At 48.3% G+C, this 22,587-nt stretch overlaps 1 protein-coding gene across 1 annotated transcript in view; it reads right to left on the minus strand.

Moving 5' to 3' along the window:
• Positions 1 to 22,587, minus strand: part of GALNT17 (polypeptide N-acetylgalactosaminyltransferase 17) — a 207,801-nt gene that overhangs the window by 140,862 nt on the left and 44,352 nt on the right. Inside the window, exon 2 of the mRNA XM_041425040.1 lies at positions 11,505 to 11,688. Within this exon, the coding sequence (XP_041280974.1) occupies positions 11,505 to 11,688 (184 nt within the window). The remainder of the gene's footprint in view (positions 1 to 11,504; positions 11,689 to 22,587) is intronic.

A 22,587-nucleotide genomic window follows, 5' to 3' on the forward strand; every position in this document is an offset into this window, starting at 1 on the left:
TACTTGAATAGATCTCATGGGAACCCAGGAGTTTGACATCCCCAGGACAGACTTGGGGCAATGAAGAAGAAAAGTGGCCACTGCCTGGAACAAGGTGGAATGATGCCACTGCTGGAAGAGCTGGCATAAAAATGATGAACTTAAAAGGCACAATGGACTTTTAGAGACAGCTCCTCTTCTTTGTGATCACAGAGCCACACTGCTGACGGCTTTATGAACTGGAAGATGAAGAGGTTTTTAAAGCTTTCCTATTACGTACAGACATTGCTGGATAAGTTTGTTTAACCTCTGTCAGAATTGGATCAGCCTCAGCAGAGGGGTGTCACTGAGCCCTGTCTGCCAAATTCCTGCATGGGGAATGTCACACAGGGAGAGCTCTGCCACCCCAACACCCCGGAGCTGGCACCAGGGAGCTCTGCCCTCCCCAGGGAGAGCTCTGCCATCCTAAAATCCCAGAGCTTGAACCAGCCCAGCCCAGCCCAGGCTGCTCACCAGGGCACACTGACACACTGGTGAGACACTTGTACTGCTGTGAGTGGAAAAGAATAAAAACGAGTCCCAAGCACTATCAAAAGGATCAAAACCAGCAGATAGGGATGATTTAAATCTGCTTTTCTCCTCAGATTCCAGTGTCAGGTACCAGTTAACTGAATGCAATGAACTGCCCATAAATACTGGTGCCCCTTCATGTAGGGGACATTGAGGATGGAGAATTAAGAAACCAAAGACCATGCATGAGCCTTCATTCCAAAGTGACACAAGTTTCCCATTATTCCACACAGGAAGCTCCACAGCAGCCCTGCTATTCTGTGGAGGGATTTGCTCCTATGTGGATTTTCTGCTGTCACAGGTGACATCATCCACCTCTGCCAGAGAAAATACACAACAGACAGAACTGGGGGACAAAGGTGACTAGCTCAGAGCCCCAGCACACAAAGGCACCCAGTTTAACCCAGTGCAAACTGCAACATCATGAAATACCTCACAGCAGGCAGGGAGGGATCCAACCCAACACAGCCAGTCAAACAAAAGCTGAATTACCACAAGGTTAAAAAAACTCACATCAAATAAAAATATTCCAACTTTTCCCTGTCCCCTCACAAAACCCCAAAACAAAACACAATCAGTTTTTAGGGACAGGCTGGAGATGCCCCACAAATGGGGTTTCACATCCTTTTTGTTGTGCCTGCCGCCTTCTGCAGAGATCCAAAGGACAGCAGCCACAGCTCCCTGCCACAGACAGTCAGGAACCTTCCAGTGCTACTCCAGCCCAGACACCAGGATTTTGGGGCTGGAGATTCATTTGCTGCCACAGCAGAGATGCTGACAGGAGCATCTAAAGCCTGACACAGTGACACAGCTCCTCTGTCACCCTGCCAGCAGCCCAGCCCTCAAAGGATCCAGGTGTGGCAGTGAGTGCACCCTGCCTGCCTGGGTGTGTCTGGAGGAGCACTGGCCGTGGATGTGGCACCTGGGGACATGGTGGTGGCCTTGGCCGTGCTGGGCTGGGCTCGATGGTCGTGGACAGCTTCTCCAACCTAAATAATTCCATAACACACTTGACAAAACACAGCAAACTTGTATCAAAATATGTACAGAGATACACAATGAACTTTAAAGGCTTAAATGTGATTTCGGATGAGCTTAACTCCACACCTTCCCAAGACATCCTTGTCACCTACACACACCAGAGGTTTGCATGCACACCTGAAAAGTGGGGAATTCTGGACTCTTCTTCTCTCTCATCCTCACCTTACCAAGGCCATTGGACTTTCACCTACTTTTCACCAGCCCTAACACCAAAACTCCCCCCACGTGCACAGCCAAACACATCCAGACACACCCAAGGCTTGGCTTTGCTGCCTGCAGCTTCTCAGGTTCCCTCTGGCCCACAGAAAACCTCCAGAACTTAGCAGCTGAAGGCCTGGGAGGTAAATCCTGATGCATCCATGGGGCCCCGAAGGGATTGAATGATTTCCCCATGCCTGGGCTGCAAAGCACCGTGGCTGAAGGACAGAATGTTGTAAAATCCCACTGCAAGGTTCTGCTGTGCCAGTACAGGCAGGTCCAAGCTCCCTGGATGCCTTAATCCATGGGCACTGCTCCCCAGCTCTTCCCTGCACATTTCTGCTGCTTCCTGCCTGAAAACCTTAATGGCAGAGGAAAAACCTGCTGGGTTTGTCCTTCTGGTGACAAACAGCTCCACTGGTACCAAACAAGCTCCATTTGTGCTGTCCTCTAAAATAAAGCTTCACCAGGAAATGAATTGATCTCCATTTGTCCTTTGTAAAGATTATGAGCAGGCTTTAAAGAAAGCAAATGCTCAGCCTGCTATTCATCCTACCACTTCCTCATCATGCTCCATTCATTAATTGCTTATTCTACTTTGGATTTTGCTGATTCAGTGCACATGTCTGTTTGCAAAAGGGACTGCCAACATTAAATCTATTGTGTCTATCCTATGATGTACATTTTTTGTGACCCAAGCATCTTAATACACCTAATGCTGTCTGGTACAGTTCACTGTTTACAGATCCAGGTTCTCAAACTATTTCTGACCACAAAGTTCTGAAACTTCCTCACATTTTCCCAGAAAACACAATTTTAAAGCACCTACTTTACTCCCAGTAATTCTTCTTCAGAAATGTTCAGCTCTATTTTAGAGTTAGGCATTACAATTTAGGGACATACAGACATTTCTAAAGGCACATTACTTGGCAAGTCCTAAGAAGAAATCATCTGCAAAGTTGTAAAAACAGAATGTAGAGAATGGGATTTACTCTGGTGAGAGGCTCTTGTAATAAAGTTATTAGGCTCAGACAGATCTAAGGGAGATAAAAGCCAGAGCAATTCTGAGTGTCACATCCACTTACCCAGCTCTGCCCATGGCCAGCTCTTTCACACACACACACAGTAAGTCATTGAGACCTCCTTGCTCTTGGATTTTCCTGCTGGAAAACTGCACAAACGGCTGCAAGACCAAGACTGTCAAAGCAGCAGAGCTTGACTGCTCCTCTGCCTGATCTGGCTGGCCATGTGCTGCTTTGGAACAGAAAAGCTCTGGGCAGTCCAGGGGAGCAGGCTGGTGGCACAAACAAACACACAAGCCCTGATTTCCTTGGAAGCCAACTGGAGAGAAGGGTATCCAAAGCTTAAATTGCTTCATTTATTCTCATAAGCGCAGTTTAGGCAGAAGTATTTATGATAACACAGGTATTTTTCAGCAGAGGAGTTGAGAGGAGCACAAAAGCAAGTTGTTAAATTATACTAATCCCATCCTCTGCCAAAGTGATAATTTAATACTTCTGTTTACATTAAGAACTGTTTTATAGCACACTCCTGCCACAGAAGTCTTCCCTGAAGCCCCATGTTCCCAACTTACAAGAACAGGTAATAACTTTGCAGTCAGGAAGGGAAAATTGACAATTAGTGGAATGTATGGCATAAAGAACCCCAAGGTCCTGTGCTATAAATCCATGGTCACAGTGTTTGCAGGTGACACTGAGCAGCACAGTGGAAATAAGAGACTCTCTAACAGACACTAAACAACTCCAGTTGCTTTCCCCAAAGCACTTTCTTCCAAACTGGGTTTAAAGAAGGTATTGGGACTTCAAGAACCAAAGGCTTCTGACACACTCCTGACCCCACATAAGCTGCCAAAGTGTGCTCCAGGGACCTCTGCTTCAAAAGGAAAAGAAAGAAAAAGTTGTCCTGTGTCCCCATCTAAATCCATGCAGCACAAATCCCTACCCTTTCCCACAGGGAGTCTGACAGCTCCAGTTCTTCGGGAGCCAGCCCCAGCTGCCTGTGTGTCCAAGGAACCAGGCTGCTCCTGTGGGTCACAGGAATGGGCTTAAATAATGACCAACAAATGGAAAGCACAGCTGGAAAAGCATGCTTTTAGAGCCTCTACTTGCCCAGTTTTCAAGAAAAAGCATTTCTGGAAGTCAGCAGCAGCATGTCCAAACACACTGAGGAATAAAGATCAATACTGGTATTTATTCAACAGCCTGCTGGTTTGTATTAGTGCTGGGAAAGCAATGGAGCAGCAAAGAGGCTTTTTCCTCTCTGCAAATCATCCCAAAGGCAGCAGAAGTTGCAGCCCCAGCCCTGGAGGGCAGGAGGGGCACAGGGCACCAGCAGCCCCTGCACACACAGAGCAGCAGCAGCAGCTCCTCTGAGCTCAGGGCCCTGAGGCTGCAGGAGAAATAAAAACCTGACTTTGTATGGAGCTGGGTTCGGTTCAGAGCAGGGAGGGGACAGCATGGGCACAGCCTTGAGTGACATCAGCAGGACCTCACTGGGCTGCAGCTCCTCCTGAGGGGCAGCTCTGATCTCTGCTCTGTGGGACAGGGACAGGGACAGCTGGGGCTGGGCCAGGGCAGGTCAGGCTGAGATCAGGGAAAGGTTCTTCTCCCAGAGGGTGCTGGGCACTTCAAGGTGGGGCTGGGGCACAGCTTGGACTGCATGGCCTTGGAGGGACTGAGGGATTTTCCAGCCTCAGTGATTCTCATTCTCCTGAGCTGGGTCCCTTCCAGCTCAGGAGGTTTCCATGACTTTTTGCAGCCTGGCAGATTAAAACTGCCTGGAGCCACACAGAGATGGGACAGATTGGGCAGGACAGAACAACACATGGACAGAAAATATCCAACAATCCATCCCTGAGCTGCAAATCTGCTCTGGCTTTGGTGAGCCCTGTTCTGAGGCACAGCCCCTGCATGCCAGAGCTGTGACACTGATACTCACTGCTTGATTTCTCTACTTCCTCTCCCAGAAAACTTTCAGGGGCACCTTTCCAAGTACTAGAAAATACTACTTTTCCTTTTTTTTATGGCAGAAACTATAAAAAGCCAAGGGCAGGAGTATTTTTCATGCAATGCTGGATCAAACCCACAATCATCTATTAGGAGAGAAGGTGCACAACCAGTCCTGTCTTTTTTCTAGAGGTGTAAGAATCTTTTAATACACTCCCACATGCAATTCAAAGGGAATTTCACATCTGAAAATGTAATTTTTTTGTTCTTCCACTGTCTTGATTCCTCTCTAGTTTTCCCTTCAGTTATTTGACAAAGAAAAAGCTCTACATCCTGCCTCTTGTCCTGGCTCTTGTTTAGATGTAGGACTGAAACCCATCAAAGCACTCTTTGCAGACTGTAGTAGCACATTGTGCATGCAAGAGAGAAGGAGCTCTTCTGACCTCCTTTGTTTGCAATAAGCAGCAATCACAACAAATAAACAGGCATGAAACTCTATTTCCCAGCAAATATCACTCTCATAATTCAAGTAGTTTGTTTTGTCTTCTTAAATGTTGTCCTTCTCTGCAGAGTCACTTCATCAAGCCTGGCTGAACAGCCCAGGGCAGGACACGAGTGACTGGCACATCAGCACAAATGTGTGCTCAGGAATGTCCCAGATCCTTGAGAAGCCATCACTGAGCTCTCCCACTGGCTGCAGTAATATTTACATATCTCAGACACTTCTACCACAGCCAGCACGGTCCTGTGGGCAGGGGGAAAGGCAAAAAGCATTTTGTTTTATGAAAGGGGAGGAAATGAGATGAGATGTGTGGAGCTGTGACAGGGGCATCTCCTGCCCAAACTGTGGCAGGTGTTGAGAAAATACCTCATTTCAGTGATTTGGTCCAAGAGAAATCTGAGACAAGAGCACCTGCAAAGCCAGGGAGTTCAGTCACTCACAAAGTGGAAGAGATTTCTGTATTTTCACAGAAAAATAAGTATGATGGCACATGGAACCTTCCCATCAAAGCCAAGCAGAGGGCACAGGCTGAGCCCCCTGGCACAAACCATGGCCAGAGTGGGTCTGCAGGAACATTTGGGATCCGGCACAAGAGATGGGAAGGCAGAGGTGGTCTCATGGGCAGGAGACTCAATTACAGCCTCCAGGTGCATCCTCCTGGGCAGTCCTGACGTGTCTCAGTCACATCCACCACTTTCCAAATATGCAATCCGTTGTGATTAAAAAGCCAAAATGGAATTCTTGGGCCCTGCAACATCATGTATCTGGGGGAGGCTCTCCAGGGATGGGGAGAGACCCCAAGGGGAACAGGGCCTCCCTCCACCCCACAAAGTGCTCTAGCACCCAGCAGGTACACACTGAGGGCCACAGAGGCCGCACAAAACCACTTGAAATAAAAATTGATCAGAAGCTGATTTCATTTCTTTAAGCTGTCCAACAACAATCCAAAGTCTATCCAGAAGGCAAAACTCTCCATCTTCTGCACTGTATCCCAAAGAAAGGCTCAGCTTGCTGCTGCATGAGGTCCCTGGTAATAAAGCAGCTAAAGGCAGCTGGTGCTGAAATCCCACGGCAGAGCTCCGGAAATAAACGAGTGATTCAGGCACTGAGAGCCACAGGGGGATGGCTCTGACTCAGCCCAAACACCACAGGAACAGCTACAGCAGGCAGGGATGTGCAACTGTTCCCTCTCCAGCAGCAGGTGATGGGGGCTCTGCCCAGGCCACCTCTCCACAGGTCCCAGGGCAAACACAAACCAGGTGCTGTGAGAACACAGCAGCAAATCAGGCTCCCAACACCTCCAAACCTTTTCCATCAGAGGATCCCAGAAGGGTATGGGTTGGAAGGGGCCTTAAAGCCCAGTGCCATGGCAGGGACACCTCCCACTGTCCCAGGCTGCTCCAAGCCCCAGTGTCCAACCTGGCCTTGGGCACTGCCAGGGATCCAGGGGCAGCCACAACCTCCCTGGGTAACCTGTTCCTGTATCTCCCCACCCTCACAGGCAGGAATTCCTTCCCAATATCCCATCTAGCCCTACCCTCTGGCATTTTTAAGCCATTCCCCCTCATCCTATCACTACATCCTCTTGTCCAAAGTCCCTTTCCATGCACCTCCTGACCCATGTGCAGGACCCCAAGGCAGGCAGGAGAAGGAAGGGGTTGTGTCTCCAGGCTGGGAAGCCCTTAAAACATGTGAAAAATCAAACTCTGGGAGTTGCTTATCTCTTACACCATCCTTGCTCTTCACTTTAATACCTCGAGGCTCCCCTCCCGAGAACAGCTGTTGAGAGATTTGCAGCAGCAGGAATGTGTCATCTGCACCCAATGATCCAACAGTCCTAACAATTGTGGGTATTATTTCTCTTAAATCTACCCCTTAATCCTATAATGCCATAAAATACCACTGAATCAGAGCTTAGCAGGATTTCAGAAAAGAACAGACTTTTTAAGAGATAATGAGAACTCCACATTTATGTTGGATAGGATTGAAAGGAAAGAATGGGGGAGGCAGAATGTACCAGATGGGCAGATTATTTCATAGTTTCCCTTAATATGATTTCTTCAACCTGAAGCATCTGGTAATTCCACTATCAGAGATTAGATACTGGATAAGATGGACAGGCAGTCTGATCTAACAAAGCAATTTTATTTCCTGGCTACACATAGGAAAGGTTCCCATTAAATCCTGTATCACAGGATAAAACAGAAATGCATAAAATGTTGTATCCAAGCAGGGAATGTTTGCAGGCCCTGGCATCCCATGTAAATATGCTTCACTTTCAATATAGAAAACAACACATCTCCCAAACCCCCATCCTCCCCAGGCAGGCAGTGAGTGCTGGGAATGGATAAACAATAAAACTCACACAGCAGCCTTCTCCTTCAGAGGCTTTTGCAGAAAATTGAGAAAATCTCTCCAGCTCATTTTTGTGAAGATTTGTGAAGAAGTCCTGCAGGCTGCAGGCAGCACCTTGGGTACTTCCAATCTGGAAGATGAGATTGTTTCCCAGATCATGCAGGAATCTCATCTTAAAGCCAAAAAACCCAATCAAGCATGATAGGCATGTGTTCCCAGTGCCCTTCTCATTATGGCACTGCTTGGCAGCAAGGTCTGGAATAACTCACCCCAAAACACAAGTCCTGCCTATTTTAGCCCAAGGAAGAGCTTTCCCAGCCATCCCAGCTGGAATCTGTTACCTGGCTCACTGGAAAATCGCATGCACAGCCAGCACAGTCTTTCCTGCTCAGCAGAGGGCTGGGTCAGGGTAAGGTCCAGGAGTGGCAGGCACAGCTCCTGCTTGGAACCAGCTCCACACAGATCATCCCACACCTCTGGCACCACTGCTCTGGGAATCAGCCCAGGACAACCCCAATTCCTCAGCAGGGAACAGCAGGGAAGAGTTTCCACCTCCCAGCACAGGTGAGCAGCCACAGCAGCAATGGGGAAAGGGGAAAGCAGAAAGGAGGAACAGGGAAGGGGAAAGAGGAGAGGGGAAAAGGGAATGGGGAAAGAGGTGAGGGAAGGGGAAGTAAAAAAAGGAAAGGGGAAAGAAGGAAGGGGGGACGGGGAAGGGAAGAGGAAGAAGAAGAAAAGGGAAGGGATAAAGAAAGTGGAATAGGAAAGGGGAGAGGGGAAAAAGGAAAAGGGAAGGGAAGGGAAGGGAAGGGGAGGGGAGGGGAGGGGAGAGGAGAGGAGAGGAGAGGAGAGGAGAGGAGAGGAGAGGAGAGGAGAGGAGAGGAGAGGAGAGGAGAGGAGAGGAGAGGAGAGGAGAGGAGAGGAGAGGAGAGGAGAGGAGAGGAGAGGAGAGGAGAGGAAGGGATAAGGGAAAGGATAAGGGAAGGGATAAGGGAAAGAAAAGGAAAGGGTAAGGAAATAATTCAACTAAAGCAAAGATGATAATCCAGACTACAAGAAAGAGACACCACAATTCCCCAAATCAGGGCAAACAAGGTATTCTGCCACAGCTCCTGGTGCTGGGAAAGACCCCACCTTCTCCTAAACATCATCCTCACACCTCTGGGACCATTTTCCCAGGGAAACTCCCTCCTATCTCTGCCTCTGGGCAGGACTGAGAGGCCCTGAGCTGCGAGCTGGACTGGCTCCTCCTCACCAACAGCTCCTGAAATCCCTTGGAGCAGGGATATCTGACTCCCTGAACCCTCAGTGGTGCTGACCACGAGGTGCAAGGAGGCTGGAGACAAAAATGTACACAAAATGTGCCAAACTTCCCCAGAACCCTCCTTGCTCCACTTCCCTTTGGCCACAGGCACAAGAAAGGAGCAGGAAAAGGCCTCAGAGCTCTGATGCAGCTTTGCTCAGCACTCAGGGCAGTGCACTTGACCACATGAATCTTTCCTTAAAAACAGGGAAAACTGAGAGGAAAGGCTGGGGAGTGCCAGCCTGTGCCAGGACCAGTGCCAGTCCATTGGCATTCCAGACACTCTGCAGCCTTTAGCTGAACCACACAGTTTCACCATTATATTTAAAACTACTACATGCTTTGTAATGCTTATCAGCTGGAGGGTTTTCAACCGTTTTTTCCCCACTAATGCTGCAATTTCAAAGCCATTTAGGCTAATTTCCCTTGACTTGAATCTATTTTAATCAGAGACCAGGATACTTGACTTAAATGGTTTGTGTTCAACCCTTCATAAAATCAGCCATAAAACTTTATGCACTAAATAGCGAGGGAACCTTGAAGCCAGAGGTAGGAAGAGGTGAAACTTTCTAAATTCTCCAGCAAACTCCAGCCTATTACACACAGACCAACTGTTCTCTTACAATATCAAGCCAATTGATCCCCAAAACAAAAAGAAAACCAATAAACAGAATGCACTCCCGAAGTTCTTACACAGATAAAAAGCACTAAGTTGTTCAGCTGCACTCAGTACCCACAAATTCCCTCCCAAGTCTCAGCCCAGCTCCAAACTGAAGCATTTTTAATGCTGTGCCCTGTCCTCTCCCCCACTCTCCCATGGAATGATGGATAGTGGAACTGAGGAAAAATACAACGCAAGCCTGAAAATGTCAGAATTAATCCTTTTCTTCCCCCCAAACATGAAGAGAAACATTACTTCTCAAATTAATTCTTGCCAAGTAATGCTGGCTCTGCTGTAAGTCAGAGCTGGGGATGAGAAATGGAAATCAGCAGCTCAGCCTCAGGTAAGTGCTGGAGAAGGTCTCGCTCCAAGGATCCAGCATTGTGCTGGGATTTGCATATCACAGAGGCAAAGGTGCACTTTGTACCTGCAATTCAGCCTGGCAGAGGAGCTGCAGCAGCACAATGCCTCCATTCCTTTGGAAACTCATCCAGGGATTTCTGTTGTCAGTGGCTGACAGCCCTGGATGCTCCAAGGGGCTGCGCGGAATTCAGGCAGCACCCAGAGAGGTGAAAGAACAGGAGCTGCCCCTGCTCCCCCAGCCTGGACAATCTGGAGCTCTGGGGACAGAGGGAACAGGAGCTGCCCCTGCTCCCCCAGCCTGGACAATCTGGAGCTCTGGGGACAGAGGGAACAGGAGCTGCCCCTGCTTCCCCAGCCTGGACAATCTGCCACCACCTGACACACAGAGCTGCATCCCTGGCTGCATGGTTTTCAATGCTCTGCAGATGCCAGGCAACAGCTTTGTCACTGCCCCAGTGACACAGGCATTGGACACGAATCTTTCACAATCTAAACCTCTCTCGGCTCATTTTTTTATCAGGGATTTCACTCCAGGCCTGGACAAACTGACACTTTTCTATTTTGAGGAACACTCTGGCAGCCATATCTAAAATTAAACTTCACAAAGATATACTTGCAGCGTCTTTCCTCATCCTCTTAACAAAATGATGTGTCACCTCTTCTAAAGCCTGTTCTCCTGTGCTGCTTGGCAGGTAAACATCACCAGCACCTTAAAAGCTCTATCAAAAAAGGAGAGGGCCTGTAAAAACTCCCTTTAAAGGCCCAGATCTCCAGTGGGAGATCCCAGAGTGTCTCTGGAGGATTCCTGCACTGGGAAGAGCCTGAGGGCAGCCCAAGGGCCCTGGAGGTCCTGCAGGGATGGGAAGGAGCTGCCAGGGAGGGAGGGGAGGGAGGCAGAATTTCTGCACACTTTTACAGGATAGTAAACACCAAAAGCTCAGTGAAAGCAGAGCTGAGCTTCTGATGGCATCACTTCCACCTAGAATCATGGACTGTTTTAGGAAAACAGAGACAGACTGGGAAGAAATTCACTTTTTTTCCCCTCATAAATCATCTTGGTGAACTCTCTCACTCTCCCCAACTACCTGGAACCAAGGTGGGGCCAGGTGAGGATCAGTTTCTTCTCCCAGGTACCAGCTGACAGGACAAGCAGAAACAGCCTCAAGTTGTGCCAGGGGAGGCTTAGGTTGGATGTTAGGAATTATTTCCTGACAAAAAGGGTGGTCAGGCCCTGGCACAGCTGCCCAGAGCAGTGCATCCCCATCCCTGTAGAGGTTTAACAGCTCTGTTGATGTGGCACTTCAGGATACAGGTGAGTGGTGGCCTTGGCAGTGCTGGGGAATGGTTGGACTCAATAACCTTTGAGGCTTTTCCAACATCAGTGGTTCTGTGACTCCATGAGCTCATTCCAGCCCAGCCACTCCCGTTTCTCATCACTGAGCAGGGCCCTGTGAGCAATGAGGGAAGAGCCAGCAGCACCAAACCTGACTGGGAAAGCAGCAGCATTCCTGGCTCTGGGGTGACACCTGGACACAAACACTCCCTCCTGGAGACCCTGGCACTTACTTAGTGGGGCGATAATCCGGGATGGAACGATCCAGGGAAATCTTCTCACTGAGGTAGGAGTTGTAGCCGTACTTCTCGTGGGGTCCCTTGGCTTTCTCCTCCTCCTCGGGGGACAGGGTGGCTGGGAGGCCACCCTTGCCACGGCCACCATAGCCCTCAATGAGACCAAGGGACTTGGAGAGACCTGGGGGAAAAACAAAAACAACATCTCTGGTAAAACCCATCCCTGGTAAAACCCATCCCTGGTAAAACCCATCTGTAGCCATGGTATTTTATGAAAAATCTTTTACTAGGATTTTTCTCCTATTCTAGCTGAGAAGCCTCAGAAAATAAATGTAAACAATTAACTATCTGATGGCTGTGGAATGTGGTGTGGACATTGTTTACCAAGAGGTGCATCTGTGATTGGTGCATGTTGGTTGTTTCTAATTAATGGCTAGTCACAGTCAGTTGGCTTGGACTATCTGGGTGTCAGGAGCCTTTGTTATTCATTCCATTCCTGTTCTTTCTAACCTTCTGATTAATCCTTTTCTCTCTATTCTATTAGTATAGTTTTAGTATATCATTTTAATATATATCATAATATAGTAAATCAGCCTTCTGAAACATGGAGTCAAGATTCATGTCTCCACACACAAAGCACTGACCACACCCATCATAGGCAAAAACCCATCCCTGGCAAAACCCATCTCTGGTAAAACCCATCATTGGTAAAACCCATCTCTAGTCAAACTGATAATTTGTAAAACAACCCATCACTGGTAAAACCCATACCTGGTAAAACCCATTTTTGGTAAAAACCCATCCCTGGTAAAACCCATTTCTGTTATTTCCAGCTCCCAAGGAAAAAAAAATACTCTAAAAATCCTGGTTGTTTTGGCTTCCTGGTGTTTTGGGTTGGTTTTCTGCAGACATTCCATGTCCTCCTTCTTTGGCCCAAAGCTGGAATAAAAATGACTCAAGTCTTGCAGTTCCTCACGGCTCAGGCACACTGCTCCTGCCAGCCCTGCCCCTGGCATGCAGCTGATAACCTGTCCCAGGATCTGTGCATTTATTGAGTTGGTGGGGAGGTTATTCAGGCCTCCTTCCCACTCTTGGAGAGGTAATTACATGGAAGGTTAGATGTCCCCAGGAGAAGGATAGGTTGAACACAGAGCAGGAATAAAACAGGGTTGGTTAAGTGCCAGCTGAATGAATTTTTGCTCAGTGTGAACAGTGAACAGCATACAAATGGTAGGGATTTAAAAACAATTTCCCCTCAAACCTTTCTTATCTTTTAAAGTACAGTGTTCCCAGACCCTTATCAAGGGGAATTATTTATTTATATCTGCATAGCTGAAGGAAATAGGCAAAGTTTAAAATGAGCTGCAAATAAAGAGCGCCATGGATGATTTGGTGGTGGCAATGAGAAGCCAAGTCCATGCTCATGTTGTTACTTATTAGACAGAATACCTGGAATTTAAATATTTTTCGTTAGCAGAGATTCACTCCTTTTGTCAGAAACACAAAAATAATAATGATGGATTTTGGTTTGCTTTTGTGTCTGTTTGGTTTTTTAATACTGAAAGACACAGGGTATATTTCCATTGTTTCAATGGCAGAGCCCTGACTGAAAACAGGACAGATTTTGTCACCTCTGAAGTTTTTGAAGCGACAATAACCTTGAGGTTGGTCCAGCTCCCAAATCTACCACTGACTTCCATTGTCCTGGACAAAACGGTCCTGCCTGCCCACAGATTTAAACAGTAGCATTGAGAGACAGGAAAAAAATGAGCTGGGAGTGTAAATCACAGTTGGAAGAACAGTTTGAAGAATTATGATTATTACTACTATTATTATTATTGTCATCATCATTGTTGTTGTTGTTATTATTAGTAGTAGTATTCCTTCTGAGAAGGAAGTCCTCAACATCCTTCCCTGCTCTATGAGAGCCCCTCTGACCACACTGGGCTTGATTAGATTTTATCTGAGGACAATAACAACAAAGGAGCTGCCAGGAGCCCCAGGCTGTGATCACACATCCAGGCTGCCTTTCCCAGCTCCAGGCTGAGCAGGAGCCAGGGGATCACTCAGGAAGGCTGGGATGGGTGACACTTTGTGGCCTGCAGAAGCTCAGCAGATCACTCCATGAACTTCCCAGCCCCAAGAGGTTCCATTCCAGGAACCCTCAGCATCTCCCAGTTTGTTTCTAAAGCTTAATTTTGCTTTTTTTTTTTCTTCCTTTGAACACATTTCTCCCTGCCCCAGTGCTTTTGCTTTCTGTGCTTTGAAGCCACACTCCTGTGAGGAGGGACGTGGGGATTTTCTGAGGGGGACAGAGGCTCCATGGATGGAGGACACTCAGTGGGATGTGGGAACCATGGACATCCCAGCACCTGGCTCTATTAGAAGCAGGCTGTGAAATCACAAGTTCAGGTTATTACCAGCAGCTAATAACAGATCATGAACTCAGACACCAAGGCAGTGCTTGTCCCAGAGCTCCACACTTGAAGCCAGCAGGGAAGGATGGTCCCTGCAAGGCCAATCCATTCCCCACAAGATCCCAGCCAGTCTCCAGAGGTTCTTACCTCTGGCTAAGGTGACGGATTTGTGTTCCCAAGCACAGCAGCTCAGTGAAGGACCTGGAATTCAAGGTGAGGACCCTCCCACAGTGCTCAGAACACCACCAACCACCCAGGCCACACCAGATCCCAGCACTCATTTCTCTCTGCTCACTCACTTCATTTCTGCACATTCTGTCTTTCTAGTACTTTGAGTTGGTAAATGCTGATAAACCAACATCATCTAACCAAAGAAATCAATCAAATTGATGCACTCGTGTTGGGCAGGGCACCACCACGAGCCCACCATCCTGCCTTGCAGGAGAGCACCTGCAAGGAGAGTCATGAAGATGAAGATTTCCAGGTGGGGTGTGCCAGGCAGGATCCCCTGTCTGTCTCTGTGCTGGTTCAACATTTCCTCTGCAGCCCAGGCTGTTGGGAGGGTTCAGGAATGTCACTCTGGTGTGTGGCACACCAAGCAAGAGTGAAGAACATTTGTCAAGGAAGACAATTCATGTCCAGACAGAAGAGGAAGGAATTTGTTTCCAGCTGGCTGAAAAGGTGCCTCAGGAGGGGCAGAACTGAACACAACTGGTGACAGCACATCCTCATCCAGTCAATCCATTCACTGGCTTTTATTCACCACATTTTTGGGCACCTTTCTGTGAACTTGGGGTACCTTTGCTGTGACTTCAGGAGTTGCCCTGAGCCCAACCCACGTGGCTGCTCAGGATATTCTGGGATTCCATGAAACCTGCTTTGAATTGGCCTGAAAGGGCCAGAAGTGACACACACAGACAGCATGAACAAAAAAGGGAAGGAGCATGGTGCCACCAGCTCATTTCTCCGAAGAAAAGGTTGAAAGCAAAGAGTCAGGACTGTTCCCAAGTCACAGAGCAAAACTTTTATCGTTCTGGGCAGGCACAAAGCAGAAGTGCTGAACCTCTGCCAGAAAGTCTATCCTGATGCCTGCTCCAGCCTACCTGTAGTGATAAACAGCACTAATCCCCACAAAAATCTTGATCTTTGGAGTGGATTCAACCCCTAGGGAATTCTGCAAGCTCAGGAGATGGGCTGCATGGAGATGAGGTGTTGGTGCAGATCAGAGCTCTGAGCAGCCACAAGCTTCACTCATCCCAAAGCCACATTCACCCAAAGCTGAAACAGGATTTTTTTTTCAGAATCTCCAAAAAATTGTGAACTTTGGAACAAATGGAATATATTGCTATTGTACTGCAGGAATAGAAGGAAAAAGAAAAAGCAAGATACCACGTGGAGCTGCCAAGATCTGAGCCCCTCCTGCTGGAACAGCCAGACAGGGGATCCCTGGGGACTGGCAGGAGTTGGTTTTCTTCAAGATGATATAAAAATTTAATCTCTACAGCAAAATTATTCCTAGACGGAGCACAGTTAGAGTAAATATATTAGTCTCTTCTTAAGCTGAGTGTATTTCAGAAGGAGGCAGGAGTTTTCTAGGACAGAGAAAACCTTTAGTGAAATACAATCTAATGTGATTTGCAGCCTTCATTTCCAAAGGCTCCCCGGGAGCTGGAGGTGGGGAAAAGCTTTTTGCTCCATGTCAGCCTGGATGAAGGAAAATGTTAACCCTCCCATACAACCCTCAGCTGAGGAAATTTGTGATTGGGGGTGGGGGGGAAGAAGGAAGAGCCCGGAAATGAAAACATGTTTCTGAGAAATGGGTGCTGAAGGAAAACAACATCAACCTTGCAGTGCCTGAAGGGGTCCCAGGGGGCTGGGGAGGGACTGGGGACAAGGGATGGAGGGACAGAACACAGGGAATGGCTTCCACTGCCAGAGGGCAGGGAGGGATGGGATGTTGGGAAGGAATTGCTCCCTGGGAGGGTGGGCAGGCCCGGGCACAGGGTGCCCAGAGCATCCCGGGATCCCTGGCAGTGCCCAAGGCCAGGCTGGACATTGGGGCTTGGAGCAGCCTGGGACAGTGGAAGGTGTCCCTGCCATGGCAGGGGTGGGATGAGGGTGGGATGACATTCAAAGTCCCTTCCAGCCTAAACCATTCTGGGATTCTAACATATGAAAGATTTCTGGAAAATTTTAGCTGCATCTTTCCATATCTGTATCTCATGCAGCTCAAGGTACACAACACACAGAGCTCAGGGTGGAAGCCACACTCCAGCAGGGAAGAAGAACCTGAAGCCCCCCTTCTCCAGAAGGAATAAGTAATACTGAAATGGTAATGGAAAACACAGGAACCACAAAACAAAATTAGATATCTCTGCAAAGCACAGCTCTTACTCAGTGAAGCACAGTGGATTTTTCAGCCCCAAGTGCTCTCACAGGGATGTTTGTTCCTGGCCTACATCAGCCAGAGAGCTGAAAGCCAACAGGGAATTTCTGACCTGGGGAAAAGCCAAACTGAGGAGGTAAATGGCCAGTGTGGGGTGTGTGACTTGCAGGGGAGCCAGAGAGAGAGGACACCCAGAGAGGGGACACCCAGAGAGAGGACACCCAGAGAGAAGCTGAGGAGCCTCAGGAGAGAAATGTAAACAATTACTATCTGCTGCTGTGGAATGTAACAGGTGCACCTGTGATTGGTCCATGTGGATTGTTTTCCATTGATGACCAATCACAGCCACCTGTGCCAAGGCTGTGAGCAGTCACAGGATTTTGTTATTCTAGTCTATTCTGTTCTTGTTGTAGCCTTCTGATCTCTCTGTTCTTTTAGTATAGTCTTAATGTAGCATTTTAATATAATATCTAACATAATAAATCAGCCTTCTGAAATGGAGTCAAGCCTCGTGTCTCCACACACGGAGAGGAATCATCAACAGACAGGCTCTCAGGGCACTGTGTGAGGAACCAGAACTGCTACAAGGGGCAGTGTCCCAGGGAATGCTGGAAATTCTGGGGACTGCTGAAGCCTTTAATGCTGTCCTGCTGATCACTGCAAACACAGACTATTAAAGGGAGGGCTCATTTACAAAAAGGGGGATTGACAGAAGAACAGGCACCAACTTTCCTTTGCAGCCCTGGTGGAACGTGGGACATGGGATTTTCTCTCCTTGCAGCAGTTTTTACACAATTTTAGCCAGATTTGCTCAGACCTGTTGTTATTAGGGTAAATAACTCCCATTCCTCTGGCTGTAGGTTGCACCTATGGAACCTGTGCTGCCACAGGGCTGTGGGAAATGTGCAGGCATTACAAAGACAACTGTGCAAGGAATACAAGTCAGCTTCCATTGCTGTCACTGCCCCCCCAAAGCATCCTCATATTCCTGCAGGGAAAACTAAAAGTCGCTGTAAAGGGATCAGAAAATGAGAGTTTGTTTTCTCCTGGGGAAAAAACCAGATATATAAAGTTTAAAAATTAGCTTAAATACTAGAGCCCAGCAAAAAAACAATATTCCCCTAAACCCTATACAATTCTATTCACTGTACATGCTACATTTAGTTTTCCTGGGGCTGAACACTTATCAAAAATTTATCCCCCAAATCAGATGCTGCAGCTAAAGGGTCAGTGCTTCCCCTTCCACTGGACAGTCCTTTTCCAGGAGCTGGATTTTAGCATATCAGGACATCTCCCCCAGTGCAGGAATGCACAGAGCTGCCTGGTGTCCTTCACCATGCAAATGAAGTGTTGGTTTACTGCAGAGATTACCATGAGCATGGTGACTTTCAGAAATGGGGGGGTCACAAAAACTCCCACCCTCTGCCTTCACACTGAATGACAAATGGGAACTCAGAAAAAGCAGCAGATGAATGGGCCCAGGCTTGGCAAGCAGGGATTTTAGCAGATACAAACTGAAAATAGAGCATATTTCACCTGTACTCCAACATACTGCATCTCTGAAAAAGCTTCTGCCTATGAAAAATTATGTGGATAATTCTGGCTGAAATGAATTTGTCCAACAGAGCATTAAGATTTCACTTAAACAATTGTGACAGGTAGGGGTGAGGGAATTGAACACATTTTCTTGCAGCCCAGCCAGGCAAAGACCAAAACCAGGATGGGCACAGCTCATTTTAAAATATATTTAATAATATAACCTTTTTAATGCCAGGCTGGATGGGGCTTGGAGCACCCTGGTCTGGTGGAAGGTGTCCCTGGCCATGGCAGATGGGGATGAGATGAGCTTTAAGGTCCCTTTCCAACACAACGACTCTGGGATTCTCGGATTTAGGCTCAGATTAGATGACGACCTGTAGAAGAGTGTTTTAAGCCCAGCTGTGCTTACATCATTATGAGAACAGTCAGACAATGTCCAGGTTTCTGCCCACCTTGCATTGCTTGGAAAGGATGGTGAAGGGAGCACAGGTCTGCAGGCTCGTTTGAAATGTTTAAACACAAATCTACATTTACAGGTCCATACACACAGGGATTCAAAAATGAAGTTTTCTTATCAATATAGAAATGGAAACAGAGGGAAATTACTTTCAGAGCCAGAGGGAGGCTCAGCACCCAGAGCAAGGACAACGCAGTCATCAGGACAATGTCAAAGCCTGTTTAGCCTATTACACTACCAGGTTCTGCTTCCAAATGATAATTCCTCAATCAAGATTTGCCCCAGGAACAAAACAACAGAAATCCTTCCTCGGGCCAAGGCTGTTTAGTTCTGAGGAACGATTTATTTGGTTCCAACACCTGGGACTGGCAAAAGAGCTTGGACATCACTCTGTCCTCCCTGAAAGTCCAAAAATAGTGGCATTTACCACTCTGCTCACACTGATAAAATAACTTGTTGAGAAAGGCAGAACTTGGCAACAGAGCTGGTGCAGAGCAGAAATCCATGGGCTAGAGAAAGCTCTTTGCAGCTCAGCAGGGAGAGCAGGCACTGCTGCCACGGGAGTCTCAGGCACAGAGACCTTGTTCAGACACAGAACACAAGCCTGAAGGTGATTCCTGTCCTGGGGAAAACCTGGACACATGTGGAGCATTCCTGGCAATTTAACAGTGAGAGGAACGCCCTTCCCTGTGGGTGCAGCCCCCCTTTCCCCAGGAGCTGCTGCTGCTGCACTGCCCCTCTAAAGGAGAATCTCCACTCAAGGAGCCAATGCCTTACAGCTGTCACAGGTTTGTCCCAAAATGACCAGTTACACCCCACTGCCCATCCTGTTTGTTCACAGCCACAGCACCAGCAGCTGCCTGGGAATTCTGGATAACAGCCTGGGATCCAGGAGCAGGAATGGGGATTGGCAGAAAAGGTAAGGAAAAGAGTTTGTTGCAGCAATCTCATCTGCATGTTATGACACAAATACAGATTTATACCAATGACTAACATAGGGGACTGTCACATTCTGGAAATACTGGAGAAAGGGAGGAAAAAGAGGCAGAAAGGAGTAGATCACAGTGATCACTGGAGTGTTACACAGTGTGTAACAAAAAGGAAAATCAGGATCAAAACCATCACTAAGATCATTTAGTGAGAGAGCTGACCCAAGTTACATCACTTGAGATGTCAGAGAACTCCAGAGAACTGGCTTTAGTAAGCCCTGCCTAAGGGCTGCTTTCAAGGATTCAATACTCCTGGGATTCAGGCACAAGCATTTCCCCACCAACACACAGCATGAGCTGGTCAGAACAGACCAGAGCAGCCTCACCAGCAGCTGCTCCCTGGTCTGACCAGTGGCACAGATCCCCACAAAGCACCAGCATGCCCAGGCAGCAGTAAAATAAAAAAGCACAGGAGACCCTCAGAGAGCGGAGGGGACCCTGTGGAGAACACCCAGCATACTGGTTTAGGTTGGAAGGGACTTCAAAGTTCATCTCATCCCCACCACTGCCATGGCAGGGACACCTTCCACTGTCCCAGGCTGCTCCAAGCCCCATCCAGCCTGGCCTTGGGCACTGCCAGGGTTCCAGGGGCAGCCACAGCTGCTCTGTGCCAGGGCCTGCCCAGCACAGCCAGGTACCAGTGAGGAGACCCAAGCAGGGAGAGAACAGATGCCCAGCAGAGCAGAGCAGGTCCCCAGCACAGCAGGACAGCAGCTTCATCCAAGGCTCCACAACCAGATCTGCATGGCTGAAACACCCCTTGGTGAGGCACTGCCATCAGCAGCTGGGCTCAGGTTAATTCCAGGACCTTCATCCCCACAACCATAATTCTTCAGACAAAATGCTCAAAGGCTCCTCCCTCCGGGTCTGTTGGGCCATCTCCCCCTCCTGTCTTAGCTGTGGGTGTGTTCTATCCCCCTCTGTCAGAGCTGGGGTTGTTCTCTGCTGTCCATGGGGCAGTTTTCTTTATCTCCCCCACAGCCAATCCTCCCTCCAGGAGATCTCTGCTGTCCATGACCAGGGAGTGTCCCTGCATGGCTGATCAAATTCCAGCATCCCATGGGGAGATGCTCCGCCCAGGGCAGGAGCCAAGCATTCCTACCTGGATACAATCTGAGCCTGGAACAGCACAGCAGCCTTTGCCCACTGCATTCCCAGAGGAGCAGCTTTCTTCTGCCCTGCATTCCCAGAGGGAGAGCAGGCCCATCTCCAGCAGCCCTGGAGCTTCAGAGGAAAACTCCAGCCTTGTGCAGGATCCCTGCTCCAGCAAAAGCACAGCTGGTACTGCAGGAGGGCTGAGCCCCCATGGGATGGGACTGTGCCACCACCCTGACACAGAGGGGCCAGCTCCTATTCTGACTGTGGCAGGGTTGGTTTGTATTTGTTTGTTTCTTTGCACTATTGCCTTTGTATTTTTAATTTTCCTAGTAAAGAACTCTCATTCGTACTCCCATATCTTTGCCTGAGAGCCCCTTAATGTCAAATCTATAATAATTCAGAGGGAGGGGGTTTACCTTTCCCATTTCAAGGGAGGCTCCTGCCTTCCTTAGCAGACACCTGTCTTTTCAAATCCAGACACCTCCTCAGACACCAGATCCCTGCCAGGGGAGCTGCTCCAGCCCAGCCACAAGCCTGGAGTCCCCTGCTGGGGCTGCAGGACCCGAGGGGCTCTGGGCATGTGGCTGCTGCTCTGTGAGAGAGGATGAACGAGCTCTCCTCACCCTGACAGCAGCCTGGGGAAAGAGACACACTGAGAGCTTTGCCCAGCCATCCATCTGCTGGGAGTGAACACACAGTGAGGTAAAACCTGATGGAGTGTCCTAAGAGGAGTCTGAATTAGCAGCTACCAAGGCCATACAGCATAACCCAGAGCAGGACCTGACGTTACAGGTCTGACACTGTTCCAGTAACTTCAAAGATCAATGTAGGCCCTGTCACTGTTCCAAAGACAGACAAGGTCCCTGCTCCATGCAGCTAATGGGGTATTGATTCTCCACACACCCACATGCAAGCTCTGCACTTGGAGGACTTTGCTGAAGCCCCCAAAATGTTCCCAAACACGTGCCTGGCTCACTGCCTGTGGGATAGTTTGGGACACAGGAGCTCCAGGGAGCAAGGCCAAGGGCAAAAGCAACCTTGCATATTTACACTGCTCAGCCAAGGGTCCATTTGGGTGATGAATTAAGCAATTACCTGCAGCTTTATTTTTAGGAGGCAGGCTGCAATTCAAGCAAGGGAGAACTTATCTTGCTCTCCTCTCGGAGCTGCCAGGACATTGCTCTGGCAGGACACACTCCTACGTGCCAGGCTGCTCAGGGAGCGTGGCAGGAGCAGCTCTTTGCCCAGGAAAATCACAGATATCCCAGGGAGTCTTCAGGGACAGGCTGGATGGGGCTTTGAGTGACCATTGGAACAAGATGATCTTCATGTGTCCTTTTCAACCCAAACCATCTTGCTGCTGAGGATGGAAGACTCTGGAAACGTCTTTAGTAAGGCATTTTAAGGAATTCCCAAACTCTTCCATCCTCAGCCCTCACATTTGTGCTCAGGCAGTGATTTCTGAGGCCAAACTGCAAATTGCTTATCCCCAGGTAGTCACACCCACCACCACTCCAGGCTCAGGCAAACCTTTTGTTGAGCTTTCATTGCTGCTTTTATCCTCCAGAGCAAAATTTCAGTTTTTTGGGTAACACAGTCCATTCCCACCTCCATCACAACCTGTTTGTTTCCAGGCAGAGCTGCTGCTAGGGCACAGAGATGTCAAACTTCAGTGCCAGCCCAAAACCACACAGCCAAAGGTGGGAAAACAAGGATTTTTTAAATCCATCTTGTCCCAGAGAAGCTGTGACCGGAGCAGCACCTGCAGTGTCATGGGACTACCCCAGGGAGAGGAGCAGAACCACAGGAACAAGTATGAAAGCAGGAAAAGAACAGAATCCACAAAAACACAAGCAAACAGTTTTTGCACCCCATTCAAAGGTTATAAATAATATTTAGCATTTTTATTTTCACAAGGAATCTGTTATTTCCAGAGCATGTCTCTATAGCAAGCTGTTAGTGTTTGTGGTTTCCTCTAGTGCACGCTCCTGTTTTCCTTCTGAAAACATTTCCTCTCTGTATAGATTGGCCTGTTGGAAAGGGAAAAATTGCTGCCGTTTGGTACGATAAGAAATTAAAAAATACCACAGTGTAAGTGCAGACATCATCAATACAAAAGTGGCTGCTCAGGTTTTGGGCTGAGTTTTGTGGCTGTGTGGGAGGTGACACAATTGTGTGAGGCCCGTGCACATGG

The sequence above is a fragment of the Onychostruthus taczanowskii genome, unplaced genomic scaffold (assembly GCF_017590055.1).
Source record: "Onychostruthus taczanowskii isolate IOZ18803 unplaced genomic scaffold, ASM1759005v1 scaffold86, whole genome shotgun sequence".
NCBI lineage: Eukaryota > Metazoa > Chordata > Aves > Passeriformes > Passeridae > Onychostruthus > Onychostruthus taczanowskii.